The sequence below is a fragment of the Rattus norvegicus genome, chromosome 7 (assembly GCF_021556685.1).
Source record: "Rattus norvegicus strain SHRSP/BbbUtx chromosome 7, alternate assembly SHRSP_T2T, whole genome shotgun sequence".
Lineage (NCBI taxonomy): Eukaryota > Metazoa > Chordata > Mammalia > Rodentia > Muridae > Rattus > Rattus norvegicus.
This window is the reverse complement of record NC_141540.1, coordinates 135,960,136-135,973,523: the sequence shown is the minus strand read 5'-3', so window position 1 is coordinate 135,973,523 and position 13,388 is coordinate 135,960,136. Positions and strand designations below refer to the sequence as shown.

The 13,388-nt window shown below is 43.7% G+C and overlaps 1 protein-coding gene across 2 annotated transcripts in view; it reads left to right on the top strand.

Moving 5' to 3' along the window:
- Positions 1 to 11,438, top strand: part of Nell2 (neural EGFL like 2) — a 319,573-nt gene extending 308,135 nt beyond the window's left edge. For both annotated transcript variants that reach the window (NM_031070.3, XM_087559210.1), the window contains 2 exon segments: positions 1,571 to 1,795; positions 10,750 to 11,438. In NM_031070.3, coding sequence (NP_112332.2) covers positions 1,571 to 1,795; positions 10,750 to 10,800 — 276 coding nt within the window. In that variant the 3' untranslated portion in view covers positions 10,801 to 11,438.
- The last annotated feature ends 1,950 nt before the right edge of the window (positions 11,439 to 13,388 follow it).

The window sequence follows — 13,388 nt, the reverse complement described above, 5'->3', positions numbered from 1 at the left end:
TCCTCTGGAGAGCTGGAGTGGTCCACACTGTGTATCCTTCTCTGAGGGCGATACCTCTTGAAGTACTCCTTAGCCTAAGCTAAGAAAAGTCTACTGTGCCTTTTATTCCATCCATCCTGTGCTTAAAGATAATTATGAACTGTGTATTCATGAAAAAAATCACTCTTTCCCCAAGTAAACTTGTTAACCAGTCTCTGTTAATTCCTCACACCTGAAACAAAACAAAGATAACATATCGGAAGTGGAGAAATGGGTCTAAAGGTTAAAGTGAGGAACATGGTTCAGATGCCTAAGTCAACACCAAGTAGGCATGATGGCCTCCAGTCACTCCGGCAGTGGCAGGCAGAGGCAGAGGACCCAAGGCATCCTACTGATGAGTCTGGCTCTGAGGACTCTGCCTCGGTGAGCGAGGTGGACGGTCAAGCAAGGCTAATATGTGCCATCAGTCTTAAGCCTCTAGACATGAATGTCATCTCCACACACACATTCACACACATGCCAAAAAAACCCTCAAACATGCATACACACATCTACCCATGCATGTGTTATAAAACGGAAAAAAGAAATCACTCCTTCTTGCTAAATTCTGTTCCTGTCTGCACTGCTGCATGGTTCCTATGTTCTTCAGTCCCACACTCCATAGCTGCACGATGAATACACTAGAATTGGATGTTTGCCCTTGTGTGTGAAACTTTTCCCGGAAATGATGACTAAAGGAGAAAAGATTTAGAGACAAAAAAAGAATCGCCACCTTTTTCCAGTTGACTACATTTCTTGCTCATTCCTGAGTGTGTAAAGGAAAAGGGACAGATGCTGCATGTGTCTTTGTATTAAAGTGTCCAGGAAAGACACATTTGAAGCCATGGCCAGGCCCCTTCCTGTCTGTGTGCCAATATTGTAGGACCCCACTTTTGCGTGGCTGCCGTTTTGTCCTTTCAACCAGAAATCAATCGGGAGAACAAAGTCAGTTTCTGCACCCCAAGGCTGCCTTCATCCCTGCAACTTTGAGATTAAAAACTGAGAAGAAAAGTAGACAAGAGGTGGGAACTGTTTTTTTAAAGGTCCAGTTCCCAGTTTCCCATGTGAAATAAAACAAGAGGGAAATCAAATTTTGTGTTGTCCGATTTTATGTTGATTTGTTGGGGTGGTGTGTTCAAAGCCCTTTCTCTGAAAAAACATATACCTTAGCAAGGAAACTGACAAATTCTGTTTGTATTTATTTTCTGTTTTAAGGGGTGTGAGGGATTAACCTTTCTTTGAGGTTAATAAGTAAGTTAGCGGAGAGAATCAAGGCTATCCAAGGACCGGCACTCATTTAAACCTCTTCTGCTCTTCCCCTGTGCCATAGAGGAGATGGGGTTGTTCTCGTACTGTTTGAGGAAAAGGTTGTTGCTTTTGTTTCTATGCTGTTCTTGTTTCGTACTCAGACACTGTTTAACCGTCCACTGCAAAAGAGATGCCATCATCCTGTGGGGCTTCCGTAGGCTCTCTGAAGATGCACGGGCTTTGGACCTCTAAGTATAAAAATCTCAATCCTGTCCTTCCTCCTTACCTGTCCTTTCCCTCACAGCAAGGAGAAGTTGACTGCTGGCCCCTGGCTTGCCCAGAGGTAGAGTGTGAATTTAGTGTCCTTCCTGAGAACGAGTGCTGCCCACGCTGTGTCACCGATCCTTGTCAGGCTGACACCATCCGCAATGACATCACCAAAACCTGCCTGGACGAGATGAACGTGGTTCGCTTCACTGGGTCTTCCTGGATCAAGCACGGCACGGAGTGCACCCTCTGCCAGTGCAAGGTAAGGCTCTCGGGTGCAGGAGTGAGCACCCCCCTGTCAGGTGAGCCCATGCCCTGGAGATGCTGCTCCCCCTGGGTGACAGGGAGCTGCTCACAGCTTGTGTATGTGTCCTGTGAGCAGAGGTGGTCAGCTTTGTTAGTACCGCGCTGACTGCCTTGTAAATCAGAGATAGGTCTTCCGGGTAAAGGAGCCCGTATGTGCTGCCGCCAGCATGCGCAGTAACAACTCAGGGTCCTAGTGTGGCAAGCCATGCCATCCTCATCACTCTTTTTATAATGGAAGACAATATTATCCCATTGATTTTTATCTAGTCCTTTTATGAGTTCCATAAAATATATTGACAAAGTAGATACATTACGTTTTCTAAAGTGAAAATCAATCTTGCAAAAATGGGTGTGTTTCGCGGCTGTTGTGGTCAGTTACACCAAATTGAAGAACTTAGGGTCTGATGCTTATCATATTTTATTCCTACAGTTGGTAAAATCATTATAAAGATTTTACACTTTATTCTCGTGGGAAAACAGCATTATAGCACTTACTTCAGTAACTGCCTGCAATACATACAGAGCAGGCGGCATGGGCTCACCGTGACTAGGTTCAAGAGTGACTTGATTGATATCCCTACAAAACAGGACCTAGTGTTGTCACTCTGTGCTTCCGGGTCGTAACTTGGAGATTGACGCTATAACAAAAGCAGCGATATTAAAGACAATTAAAAAGTCAGAGAGAGACATCAGAATCCGCTCAGCACCTCTGGTCCTTGTCGGCTCTGGCTTTTCCGTGAGCCTTTGTTATCCACAGAACACTCTCGTGCATCTTCTCCTCATATAATTTCTCACCAGAAGGGCTGCATGTGACAGGACAAAGAAACCCGAAACACCTGAAACTTTGCGATGTCCGCTGCACCTTCTTTGAATCCACACCCCTAGCTCCTCCAATGAATGCAATTTGTCAGTCAAGATTTTGAGTGGACGTTTTCCCATCTTTCTGCACGTGCACCAGCAAATTTGAAGAGCATTTCTAATGCAGGTTACTAATAATGCATACATATGCTGTGTGGTTTTGTATTTGATAGGAATGCATGCAACCATGCACACGTCAACACCAAAGCACTGGTGTACAGTAGATATTTTTTTTTGGCAATCTGACTACCAAATCACAATGAATCCTCTTACTCCTTTGAATTGTTACAATAATGTTCTGCACACGGACAAGAAAAATATCTAACTGGGAGTGGGATAAAGGTCAGGTCAAGTAGAGCTCTGCAAGAAACAACCGGGCTTTTAAGGGTTATTTCCTGTCACCCAGTGCCCTGTAAATGACCCTGCACTCTTGTCTCTTGATAAGAATGTCTTCCAAAAGGCATGTTCTGATGTTGAATTCCTATTTTCTTTGGTAAGTATTGATTCTTAGAAATTGCTGTGCGATGCCACCTGCCTTATCAGTAAATGCGCCTTGTAAGATTATGTTCATTTTTACCAAATGTATCCAAGTTATCCACTTGTATTATTTAATGGGTTGTTTTAAAACTGAAGTTCATGTAAATGAAGCTTTGGACAGAGCACTGGAAGAAGCACAGTTCACAGTGAAGTGTTTTCTGAGCACTGGTTCTGACCGTTCCCCTCTGTCTCCCCTGCTTAGAGCTCTTTATTCTACTTAATAGAAACTAACAACGATGATGGGCTCCATTTAATTAGCACTTCTATAATATCTACTCAATAATCAAAAGACTTAAAATCGATGTGGGGCTTGTGCTTATCCTAGGGGTGTGCCCTGTAGATTCAGTCATTCCTGGAAGCACATCTGTAGTACTAGCTCATTGTCTGTCTTGAGTTATATTGTGGGGTCTTTAACTGAATAAAGACTTTACGGTTCAGATCCTTGCTACACTATCCAGTTTTTCATTGCCCAGCAGCCTCCTGTGGCTGCTGACTGCAGTATTAGATGACATATGTGGACAGTGATATTTTTTCCTCAGAACCAGGGTCTCTCGTATCTCCAGCTGTTATCAAACTTGATTTGTAATGGAAAGAATGGCCTTAACCTTCTGGTTCTCTGCCTCTCCCTCTCACTGACTGCCATGTACCACCACACCTGGCCTTGGTAGCGTTGGGCACACATCCCAGCATCATGCATGCCAGACAAGCACTCTACTAATTCAGTCACATGCTCGACACATGCAGAGAACATTTCCACCACTACAGAATGTCGTGTGGGACAAAGCTGCCCTGCAGTCTGAGAAGTCAGACTGCCTCGGAACGATGTTGATATGTGACAGGGGGCACCTGCCTTCTTTTGGACTCAACTCCTCCAAAAATGGAAACACTTTTGAACTACACCACTGAACGGTTGCTGTAAGAATTAACGGAGAAGATTCCCATAGAAAATATTCACAGGTTGCTCAGCACTTTCAGAGTGAGTAAGCAATAAATCTTGGTTGTTGTGCTGCAGAAGGGCATTGATACGATCATGCCAGAAATAAGGTCACTTTCTATAGCTGTGATGGAGACAGGAAGTCCGTACAGAGGCAAGAAACCAGACAGCTTGTGAGCCACTGACCTACTGAGGAACCAGGATCCCCTTAGTAAGATAGAGCTGGGCAGTAGAGATGACTAGAGAGAAGCACTAATGCATTCCTTCCTGCCTTTTAAACTGTTGTGTATGTGTTATATGCATGTGTGTATGTTACATGCACACACATGCAGGTGTGTATGCCTGTGCCCGTGTGCAAGAGCAGAGGCTAAAGAGGAGCCTGGGTGTTCTACTCCATCACTCTCTGCCTTGTTCTCTTGAGACAGGGCCTTACACTGAACATGGAGCTAGGCTGACGGGCAGCAAGCCCCCAGAATCCTCCTGTCTCTACCCTGGCACACACAACATGCTGAGTTATAGGTGGATGTGGCCAAGTCCTGCTTCTTCTGTGGCCATGGGGATTTGAACTCGGGTGCTCATGGTTGCACAGCAATAACTCTAACCCACTGAACTGTCTCACCTCCCTCCTTCTTTTATCTTTCTGGAATTATGATCAGATTTACTCTTCTAAAGATCCAAGAGGCATCTTCTACTCTGAGGTTAACTGTGGGAATTGGAAATGTACCTTTTCCTAAATCTTACAGTCAAGAAGTTTTATGATTCCAGAGCTTTAAGCAATGGAAGGAGCTGATAAGCAGATCTTCACTGAGCAGAGATGTTTGGATTGGGAAGAAGGGCCCTTTACCCAGGTGCCTAAGGAGGTCAAATAACTGAGTGCTGGTTTTAAGACCGAAGTTACTGACGTTCTAAACATTACCTTCATCAAACAGAAACTGAGAATTGGAAAGAGTGAAAGCGAGCCTCTACATTAGCATTGACAGACAGAAAGTAAATCTCGCAGACACACCCAGATTGGTAGAGGTCTGTTGATGGAGTTTGTTCCAATGTGGTGTGCATTTGAATTTTTGATAGATGAGAAATATATGCAAACTAATAAGAAAACACTGCCCCACAAATAAATCAGAACGAGTAGAGTTCTCTAAAAGTCACAGCTATTAACATAAGAGAAGAAATCATTCAATGTTTAAATAATTTAAACTCTCATAAATCATCCTTTCCATAACAATGTCCAAGGCTGACAGAAATAGCCAACGTTGTCGCTCTTGTGCATGGTAGATGTCCATGAGCAAAGCACATTTGTCACACAGCACCCCAGCCAGCGTCTCTACACTCTAACCTAAGACACTCTCTGTGATGTGAGTCAGCTCTGCGCACAGTAGGATGCCCTCAGCATTGAGTTCAGCATGAAAGCGCCGTCAGTGGCTACTCAGTGATGACCATGAAAAGGAACAGCAAGGTCTCAAGGAAGTTCACTGTGCCGGGTAGTAACACCGCAGTTCCTCATTGAAGCCGTTCCAAATCACATATGGTTACTGTTGCTGTATTTCAGTGAGCCTCTTTTATTTTAATGTTGATTAAGAAAATATATATTCTGATGAAGTCCACAGTCAGGCATATACTTTTGTGAGTTTGATAAAACAGAATGGATAACATATCCAATGCTATCTTTTTGTCCGCTTTCAAGTACTATCTATTTCCTGTTGTCAATCTCAATTCTATTTATTCACAGTTTGTTCATGTTCCATCATGGATGGAATCACAGAATACATGCACTTTGATGGTTTTTGTTGAACCAACCATGTATTCTTGTAGATATTCATTGTTGACTTGAAGTCAATTTTGACTCATGTTGGTAGTCACCAAGTATGATACCAGCAGTCAGGAAGCTAAGAAGAGTGTGACTTGAGACTGCCCTGGGTACACAGTGTAACTTTGTTTCTAAAACTACAAATTATAGACAGACAGACAGACAGACAAGTAAGATAGATAGATAGATGGATGGATGGATGGATGGATGGATAGGTAGGTAGGTAGATAGATAGATAGATAGATAGATAGATAGATAGATAGATAGATAGATAGATAGATAGATGATAGGTGGATAGATGGATAGATGATGTATATACGAATATATTTTATATGCCAGAGATCAAATCCAAGCCTCCCATGTGTACTTTACTATAGCACTATATCCTAACCCATGGTTTAAAATTCAGAGTAAAATTTTAATTAGTTAAGACAATGGGCCTTTAGTCCCTACACATTCAGGGCCATTCTTTGACAAGAATGGGAAACAACTCCTTTTGTCATTGATCCATCTATTACTTAGTTTCCTGTTGCTCCATTCCTGCCTTTCATTTTATTAACGTTTTGAATTTTATTTTACTTTGGGATGGGGGCAGCAAGATGGCTTAATATACAAAGGTACTTGCCACCAAGTCTGATGTAATCTTGGGGCCCACATAGTGAAAACAGAGAGCCCGTTATCAAAAGATGTCCTCCGGCCATTATGTGCACACCATGGTCCATGTGTGCCCTCCCACATGACCAGTAAATGCAATAAAAACTTTCTTCCTCTATTTTAAGCTACAATTGATATTACCTATTGTTCTAGAGATTTTAATATATATCAATTCATCGCATTACTTAGCAGAATACTAGTCATTGAAATATAGAAATGTTGTAAGTATATAACTTATCATGAGCCTATTTGTACACACTGATCATAGACGATATGCCTGCCGACACTCTTCTTATAATTCTATACCCTTGCTTTTATCTAATCATCCATTTTTAAGAAAAGTAAAGGAATAAAACAATATTCTTATATTTGTTTACATTCTTACCATTTCTTCTGCTTTCTATCTCCTCTTACATGGGGCAGTCTATGCCTGGTTCCTCCCGGTCATTCCATTCTGCTATAATCTGAATAACTCCATGTGTCTCTTCTCTACTGTCAGTAGAGGAAAGTCTCTATTGTAGACCTACAGAAAGAAACTGTCTCCACTTGCATCTATCTGAAAATATTTCTGAAAGCTATGTTAGTGGATATAAAGTTCAGGACGACGGATTTGCTCCAACCATTTGCAGGGTGTGTTCATTGTTTCTGTGTTTCTATCATTTCTGATTGAGCCATCATCTGAACTTGGTTCTTTTGTATGTAGTGTGTCTCTCCCCTGCTCGTGTCTCCTCCGTAACACCCCATCATAGCAGTTTGCTCATGGTGTTTCTAGAGATGTGCATGCATGCGGGTTGTGTGTGCATGCGCACGCACACACGCACGCACGTGTGCGGAGATTTTCAGATTCCTGTCCCTCCTTCCTAGTCTTCTAGGATTCCAGTTACGCTCTGTTGAGATGGCTCCGTGGCCCTGGGGTAAAGCTGTTTTGATGCAGTCTTTCTCTTTTCTAGATGGGTCATTTCTACTGTGCTCTCTTCAGCTACTGGCTCCTGCCATCGCTAACCTGCTCAATCTAGCTAGTGAATTCTTTACTTCAGACATCACTCCTTTCACTCCTGAATTTCCACCCAATTCTTTATATTTTAATTTCTCCGATTCTTGCCACGTGTCCATATATCTTGGTCTGTCTGTCTGTCTGTCTGTCTGTCTGTCTGAGACTGGGCCTCACAATGGTACATTTAGTCTTCATTAGAGACTTCCTTCTGAGTCATCTTGGAATCATTGCCACCTATTGCTTCTCTCCTCATTAGAATTAGCCTGTTCTCTTGTGATATACTCTGTGAGTGTTACAGTATATAGGGTTTTATGTGGATTATGTTGTATAGATGCCAAGTCTATTGGAATCATCTGAAAACCCTTTGTTCTAGCAGGTAGTTAGGTAACGGCCAATCGCCTCACACTTGTGGGAGCTTGGCTCTTTTCCTCTTATGTGGATCTTTTCCAATATTATTTTAGGTTGAGTGTGAATTTTCTAAGGTTGAGGTAGTATTTCATCTGTCACCATTGTCCTTTGAGACTTTGGGTGTGAGTTTTGAGTTCTCTATCCTTTGTGACTCGGTCAGGCACAGATTTTGAACACTGCTTCTCATCCTCCCAAATGTCTCCTCATCTCACACTCCGACACCCCCGCTGAGGCTCTCTGCTTCCTTCATTCTCCTGTGAGAGTCTAAATATTTCCCCCTCAGTCTCAAGCCCATCTCCTAGCTCCCGAGCTGTCTTCTGACTTCTCCAGACTTCTACCTGAGGTACAGTCTTGTGTGGCTAACAGACTATGGAGTACCTTAGAGTAAGTCCCAAGCAAAAGGGAATCACAGGGTACATTCCTACTGTTTTAAGGTTGAATCCCGACCCAGTGCCTGCTTGCCAGTCATCATGGCTTCCAGTAACCTTTATGGTTTTTTGAAATGTCACAGATTTTAATTTATAGAATAAATTCTGCCATTGCTGAATCTAGAATCCCATGTGATTTTCATTAAGTTTTAAAGTATGAACTAAATGCTTTCTCAGTTGTGAAACAATTGTACAGTTTGTAGTGCTTTTATCTACAGCAGGGTAGCATACAAATGGGGACTAAGAAAACATGCCAAGAGGCTCTTGGAAAATGCGTCCTTTCTGGAATGCATGGGGGCAACAGTAATGGCTTTTCCTCAGATTCCTGATGCCACTTGCAACCATGAGAGATGCTGCCACAGTTTCTCCACCTTTTGTTTCAAAGCCATACAGGTTGAGAAACTGATGTGTATCCTAGCAACAAGATTATGGATAGAAAACTTCTGCCTCTGAGCATAATGTTCAAGCTGTATGTGGCACAGCTGGGCCAAGAGAGGATGGCACTGTATCTTGGGGCCAGAACAAGAACTCTGGGTATTTACCCAGTCAAGGACAAGGGCTAGCTTTCACAGGTGGCCCTCTGCTTCGATGGAGGCTGGCTTGCTTCCTCATTTGAATGGGTCTGCAAAGGCTAGAATAGTAAGAAACTTTCTGAGGAGACTGTCTTTAACAGTTTTGATGTTGTCAGGTATAATACCCCTCCCACTCCTAAAGCCATTCTCTGAGAGAAAACCTGAAAGAGAGCTGAGCATTAGATCCAGATTAACCTGCTTTGATCCCAGTTCTGTCACTTTTTAACTGTGGTTTTGGACAGGAGTTTAAGATCCAGTTTCTGTATTAAAAAAGTATGAATGTCAGTGGTGCTTCCTCTGTGACAGTAACAGGGTGAAATTGGGAAATTTGTTTAGGACATGTGGTAAGATGTCCGACAGAACGCACTGTCCTGAGTTCCACCGTTAGATAGACAAGGAGACAGATGGGGAACCAAAGAGGGGGGCTGTACCTCTGTGTGGCTCTACTGCTTTAATGCTGTACTAAGTTGCTTTGCACATCTGTTTCTTCCCTGCTTCCCCGCCCTTGCCACTTCAATCTCACACTGTCCCATAAGCGTCCTCAGCGTAATCTCCCACTCAGATCACTCTTCTTTATCTGGTGCAGTTTTCCAGGATTTGGTGCATGTCTGCATCACCGCAGAGCCCCTCACGCAGCCCACATGAGTCAAGTCCACCTTTGCCGCCAGGGTCTTCGGGGTTTTCGTTGCCTTCACTGTCACCTCTCCAGGTCTACCCCGACACCAGCCTCGGAGAGCTCTCTGGTGGATTCACCAATACTATTATATCTCCTCTTATTTCATGACGCTGAAACAGGGTGCCCTAAGCTGGACACCTTAGATGGCAGAAATGGATTCTCCATAGCTTCAGAGACTGGGAAAATCCTTTTCAAAGTCCAAGATCAAGGTGCCAGGAGAACTAGAGTCTGACAAGCCATAATGCCTCTTCCTGATGGCTTATAATTGTCTCCTCACTTGATGGCAAGGAAGGAGGGAAGGAGGGAGAGAGGGAAGGAAGGAGGGAGATAGAGGGAAGGCAGGAAGGAGAGAGGGAGGGAGATAGAGGAAAGGAGGGAAGGAGAGAGGGAGGGAGGGAGGGAGGGAGGGAGGGAAGGAGGGAGGGAGGAAGAATGAATCTGTTTTCCTACCCTGCCTGCCCTCCCAGTATCTTACATAACCCAGACTGGCCTTTTTCTTGCTATATACCAAGTAGCTAAGGATGACCCTGAACTCCTGACCCTTCTGCATACATCTCCTAAGTAATTGGATTCATACCCTAATTCACTTTCTCAAATGCCCCATCTCCAAACGCCTTTACACTGAAGACTGGTATGAGAACATGTCGATTCTAAGGATACACAAGCATTTTCTCCAAACACATTTCTAGCACTTTCCATACTTTTTATTACTCATTTCCGGTACTTGCTATCTTCTTCCTGATAAACTGTAAGCATGGTCGTGTGGTCAGCGAGTGGGTCTGCATTACTCATCTAAGTCTACTCAATGCGTATCTGTGAATAAACAAAGAAACATAAGCGAGACGGCTGATCACGTCAGTGAGCCTGATGGTAGACTCTATAGTAGTCGTCCTAAGGACAGTTTGTCTTTCAGGGCTGCAAAGATGGCCACACACTGGGTGCAGCTGCTTCTAGGTGCTAACCATAGTCAGTAAGCGTGAGAATCTGTGCACGGTTTGGGAACTCACCCCCGATTTTCTCTCCTCTCTGCTCTTGTCTCTAGAACGGCCACGTGTGCTGCTCAGTGGACCCACAGTGCCTCCAGGAGCTGTGAAGTTAACTGCCTCATGGGAGATACCTGTTCAAAGAATGATTTCTCATTTAAAAAGACCAAAAAACAAAAAAGAAAAAAAGTGATGTGCGGCCAGCCAAATGCAACTGTGTCAATGGCTGGGCAGACTGATGGCGATTACGGCTCTGTAGAGCTTTGAGGAACATCACTGAGGAAACCAGATGGCAGTTCCGCCTTTACTGTTCCTGGGATCACCTTATGGAGGAATGGCTGTGAATCACAGGCCTTGACATCCCCAGCCCTGGAGAAGAAGCCTGAGCCCATCAGCTCTGGGGAAGTCTCTCCCTCTCTCCCTCCCTCCACAGGCACAGGACATGTCCTAGCTCAGACTCTTCCTGAACCAGCGAGGTTCCTCACTGAAGCCATGGAATGAAAGGCAGTGAGTGAGCTATATTTTCAGAATCCAAGAAGCTGACACATCTGTACAGTGCACTCCGAACCCTGAAACAAGCTATTGTAATGATAAAATACTGCACAGGCATGGTTATGTAACATTTTCTAACCGGAGAAGTCACCCCACCCCCATTTCCTCGTTTACTGCACTTAATGTTATTTGGTTTGAATTTGTTCAGTAGAAGCTCGTTCTTGTGCAAAATAAAATAACTATTTCTCTTACCTTATGCCATGCGAGTCCGTGTCTTCTTGAGTGTGTCCTGCATTTTGTAGATGCTCTAAAAGGCAAACTGAAGTTTAGCTTTGCTAATGACCAACACTTACTGTGTTATTTCCATGTTGAAGAATAATTTCTTTTTTTTTCATCTTTGTTAACTTGAGTATTTCTTATTTACATTTCGATTGTTATTCCCCTTCCCAGTTTCCGGGCCAACATCCCCCAACCCCTCCCCTTCCCCTTCTCTATGGGTGTTTCCCTCCCCATCCGCCCCCATTACCACCCTCCCCCCAACAATCACATTCACTGGGGGTTCAGTCTTAGCAGGATCCAGGGCTTCCCCTTCCACTGGTGATCTTACTAGAATATTCATTGCTACCTATGAGGTTGGAGCCCAGGGTCAGTCCATGTATAGTCTTTAGGTAGTGGCTTAGTCCCTGAAAGCTCTGGTTGGTTGGCATTGTTGTTCATATGGGGTCCTGAGCCCCTTCAAGCTCTTCCAGTCCTTTCTCTGATTCCTTCAACGGGGGTCCCGATCTCAGTTCAGTGGATTGCTGCTAGTATTCGCCTATGTATTTGCTGTATTCTGGCTGTGTCTCTCAGGAGAGATCTACATCCGGTTCCTGTCGGCCTGCACTTCTTTGCTTCATCCATCTTATCTAGTTGGGTGGCTGTATATGTATGGGCCACATGTGGGGCAGGCTCTGAATGGGTGTTCCTTCTGCCTCTGTTTTAAACTTTGCCTCCCTATTCCCTGCCAAGGGTATTCTTGTTCCCCTTTTAAAGAAAGAGTGAAGCATTTACATTTTGGTCATCCTTCTTGAGTTTCATGTATTCGGTGCATCTAGGGTAATTCGAACATTTGGGCTAATATCCACTTATCAAAGAGTGCATACTATGTGTGTTTTTCTGTGATTGGGTTACCTCACTCAGGATGATATTTTCCAGTTCCATCCATTTGCCTATGAATTTCATAGGCTGTTGAAGGGCATCTGGGTTCTTTCCAGCTTCTGGCTATTATAAATAAGGCTGCTATGGACATAGTGGAGCATGTGTCTTTGTTATATGTTGGGGCATATTTTGGGTATATGCCCAAGAGCGGTATAGCTGGGTCCTCAGGTAGTTCAATGTCCAATTTTCTGAGGAACCTCCAGACTGATTTCCAGAATGGTTGTACCAGTCTGCAATCCCACCAACAATGGAGGAGTGTTCCTCTTTCTCCGCATCCTCGCCAGCATCTGCTGTCACCTGAGTTTTTGATCTTAGCCATTCTCACTGGTGTGAGGTGAAATCTCAGGGTTGTTTTGATTTGCATTGCCCTTATGACTAAAGATGTTAAACATTTCTTTAGGTGTTTCTCAGCCATTTGGCATTCCTCAGCTGTGAATTCTTTGTTTAGCTCTGAACCCCATTTTTTAATAGGGATATTTGTCTCCCTGCAGTCTAACTTCTTGAGTTCTTTGTATATTTTGGATATAAGGCCTCTATCTGTTGTAGGATTGGTAAAGATCTTTTCCCAATCTGTTGGTTGCCGTTTTGTCCTAACAACAGTGTCCTTTGCCTTACAGAAGCTTTGCAGTTTTATGAGATCCCATTTGTCCATTCTTGATCTTAGAGCATAAGCCATTGGTGTTTTGTTCAGGAAATTTTCTCCAGAGCCCATGTGTTCGAGATGCTTCCCCACTTTTTCTTCTATTAGTTTGAGTGTATCTGGTTTGATGTGGAGGTCCTTGATCCACTTGGACTTAAGCTTTGTACAGGGTGATAAGCATGGATCGATCTGCATTCTTCTACATACTGGCCTCCAGTTGAACCAGCACCATTTGCTGAAAATGCTATCTTTTTTCCATTGGATAGTTTTGGCTCCTTCATCAAAAATCAAGTGACCATAGGTGTGTGGCTTCATTTCTGGGTCTTCAATTCTATTCCATTGGTCTATCTTTATGTCTCTGTACCAATA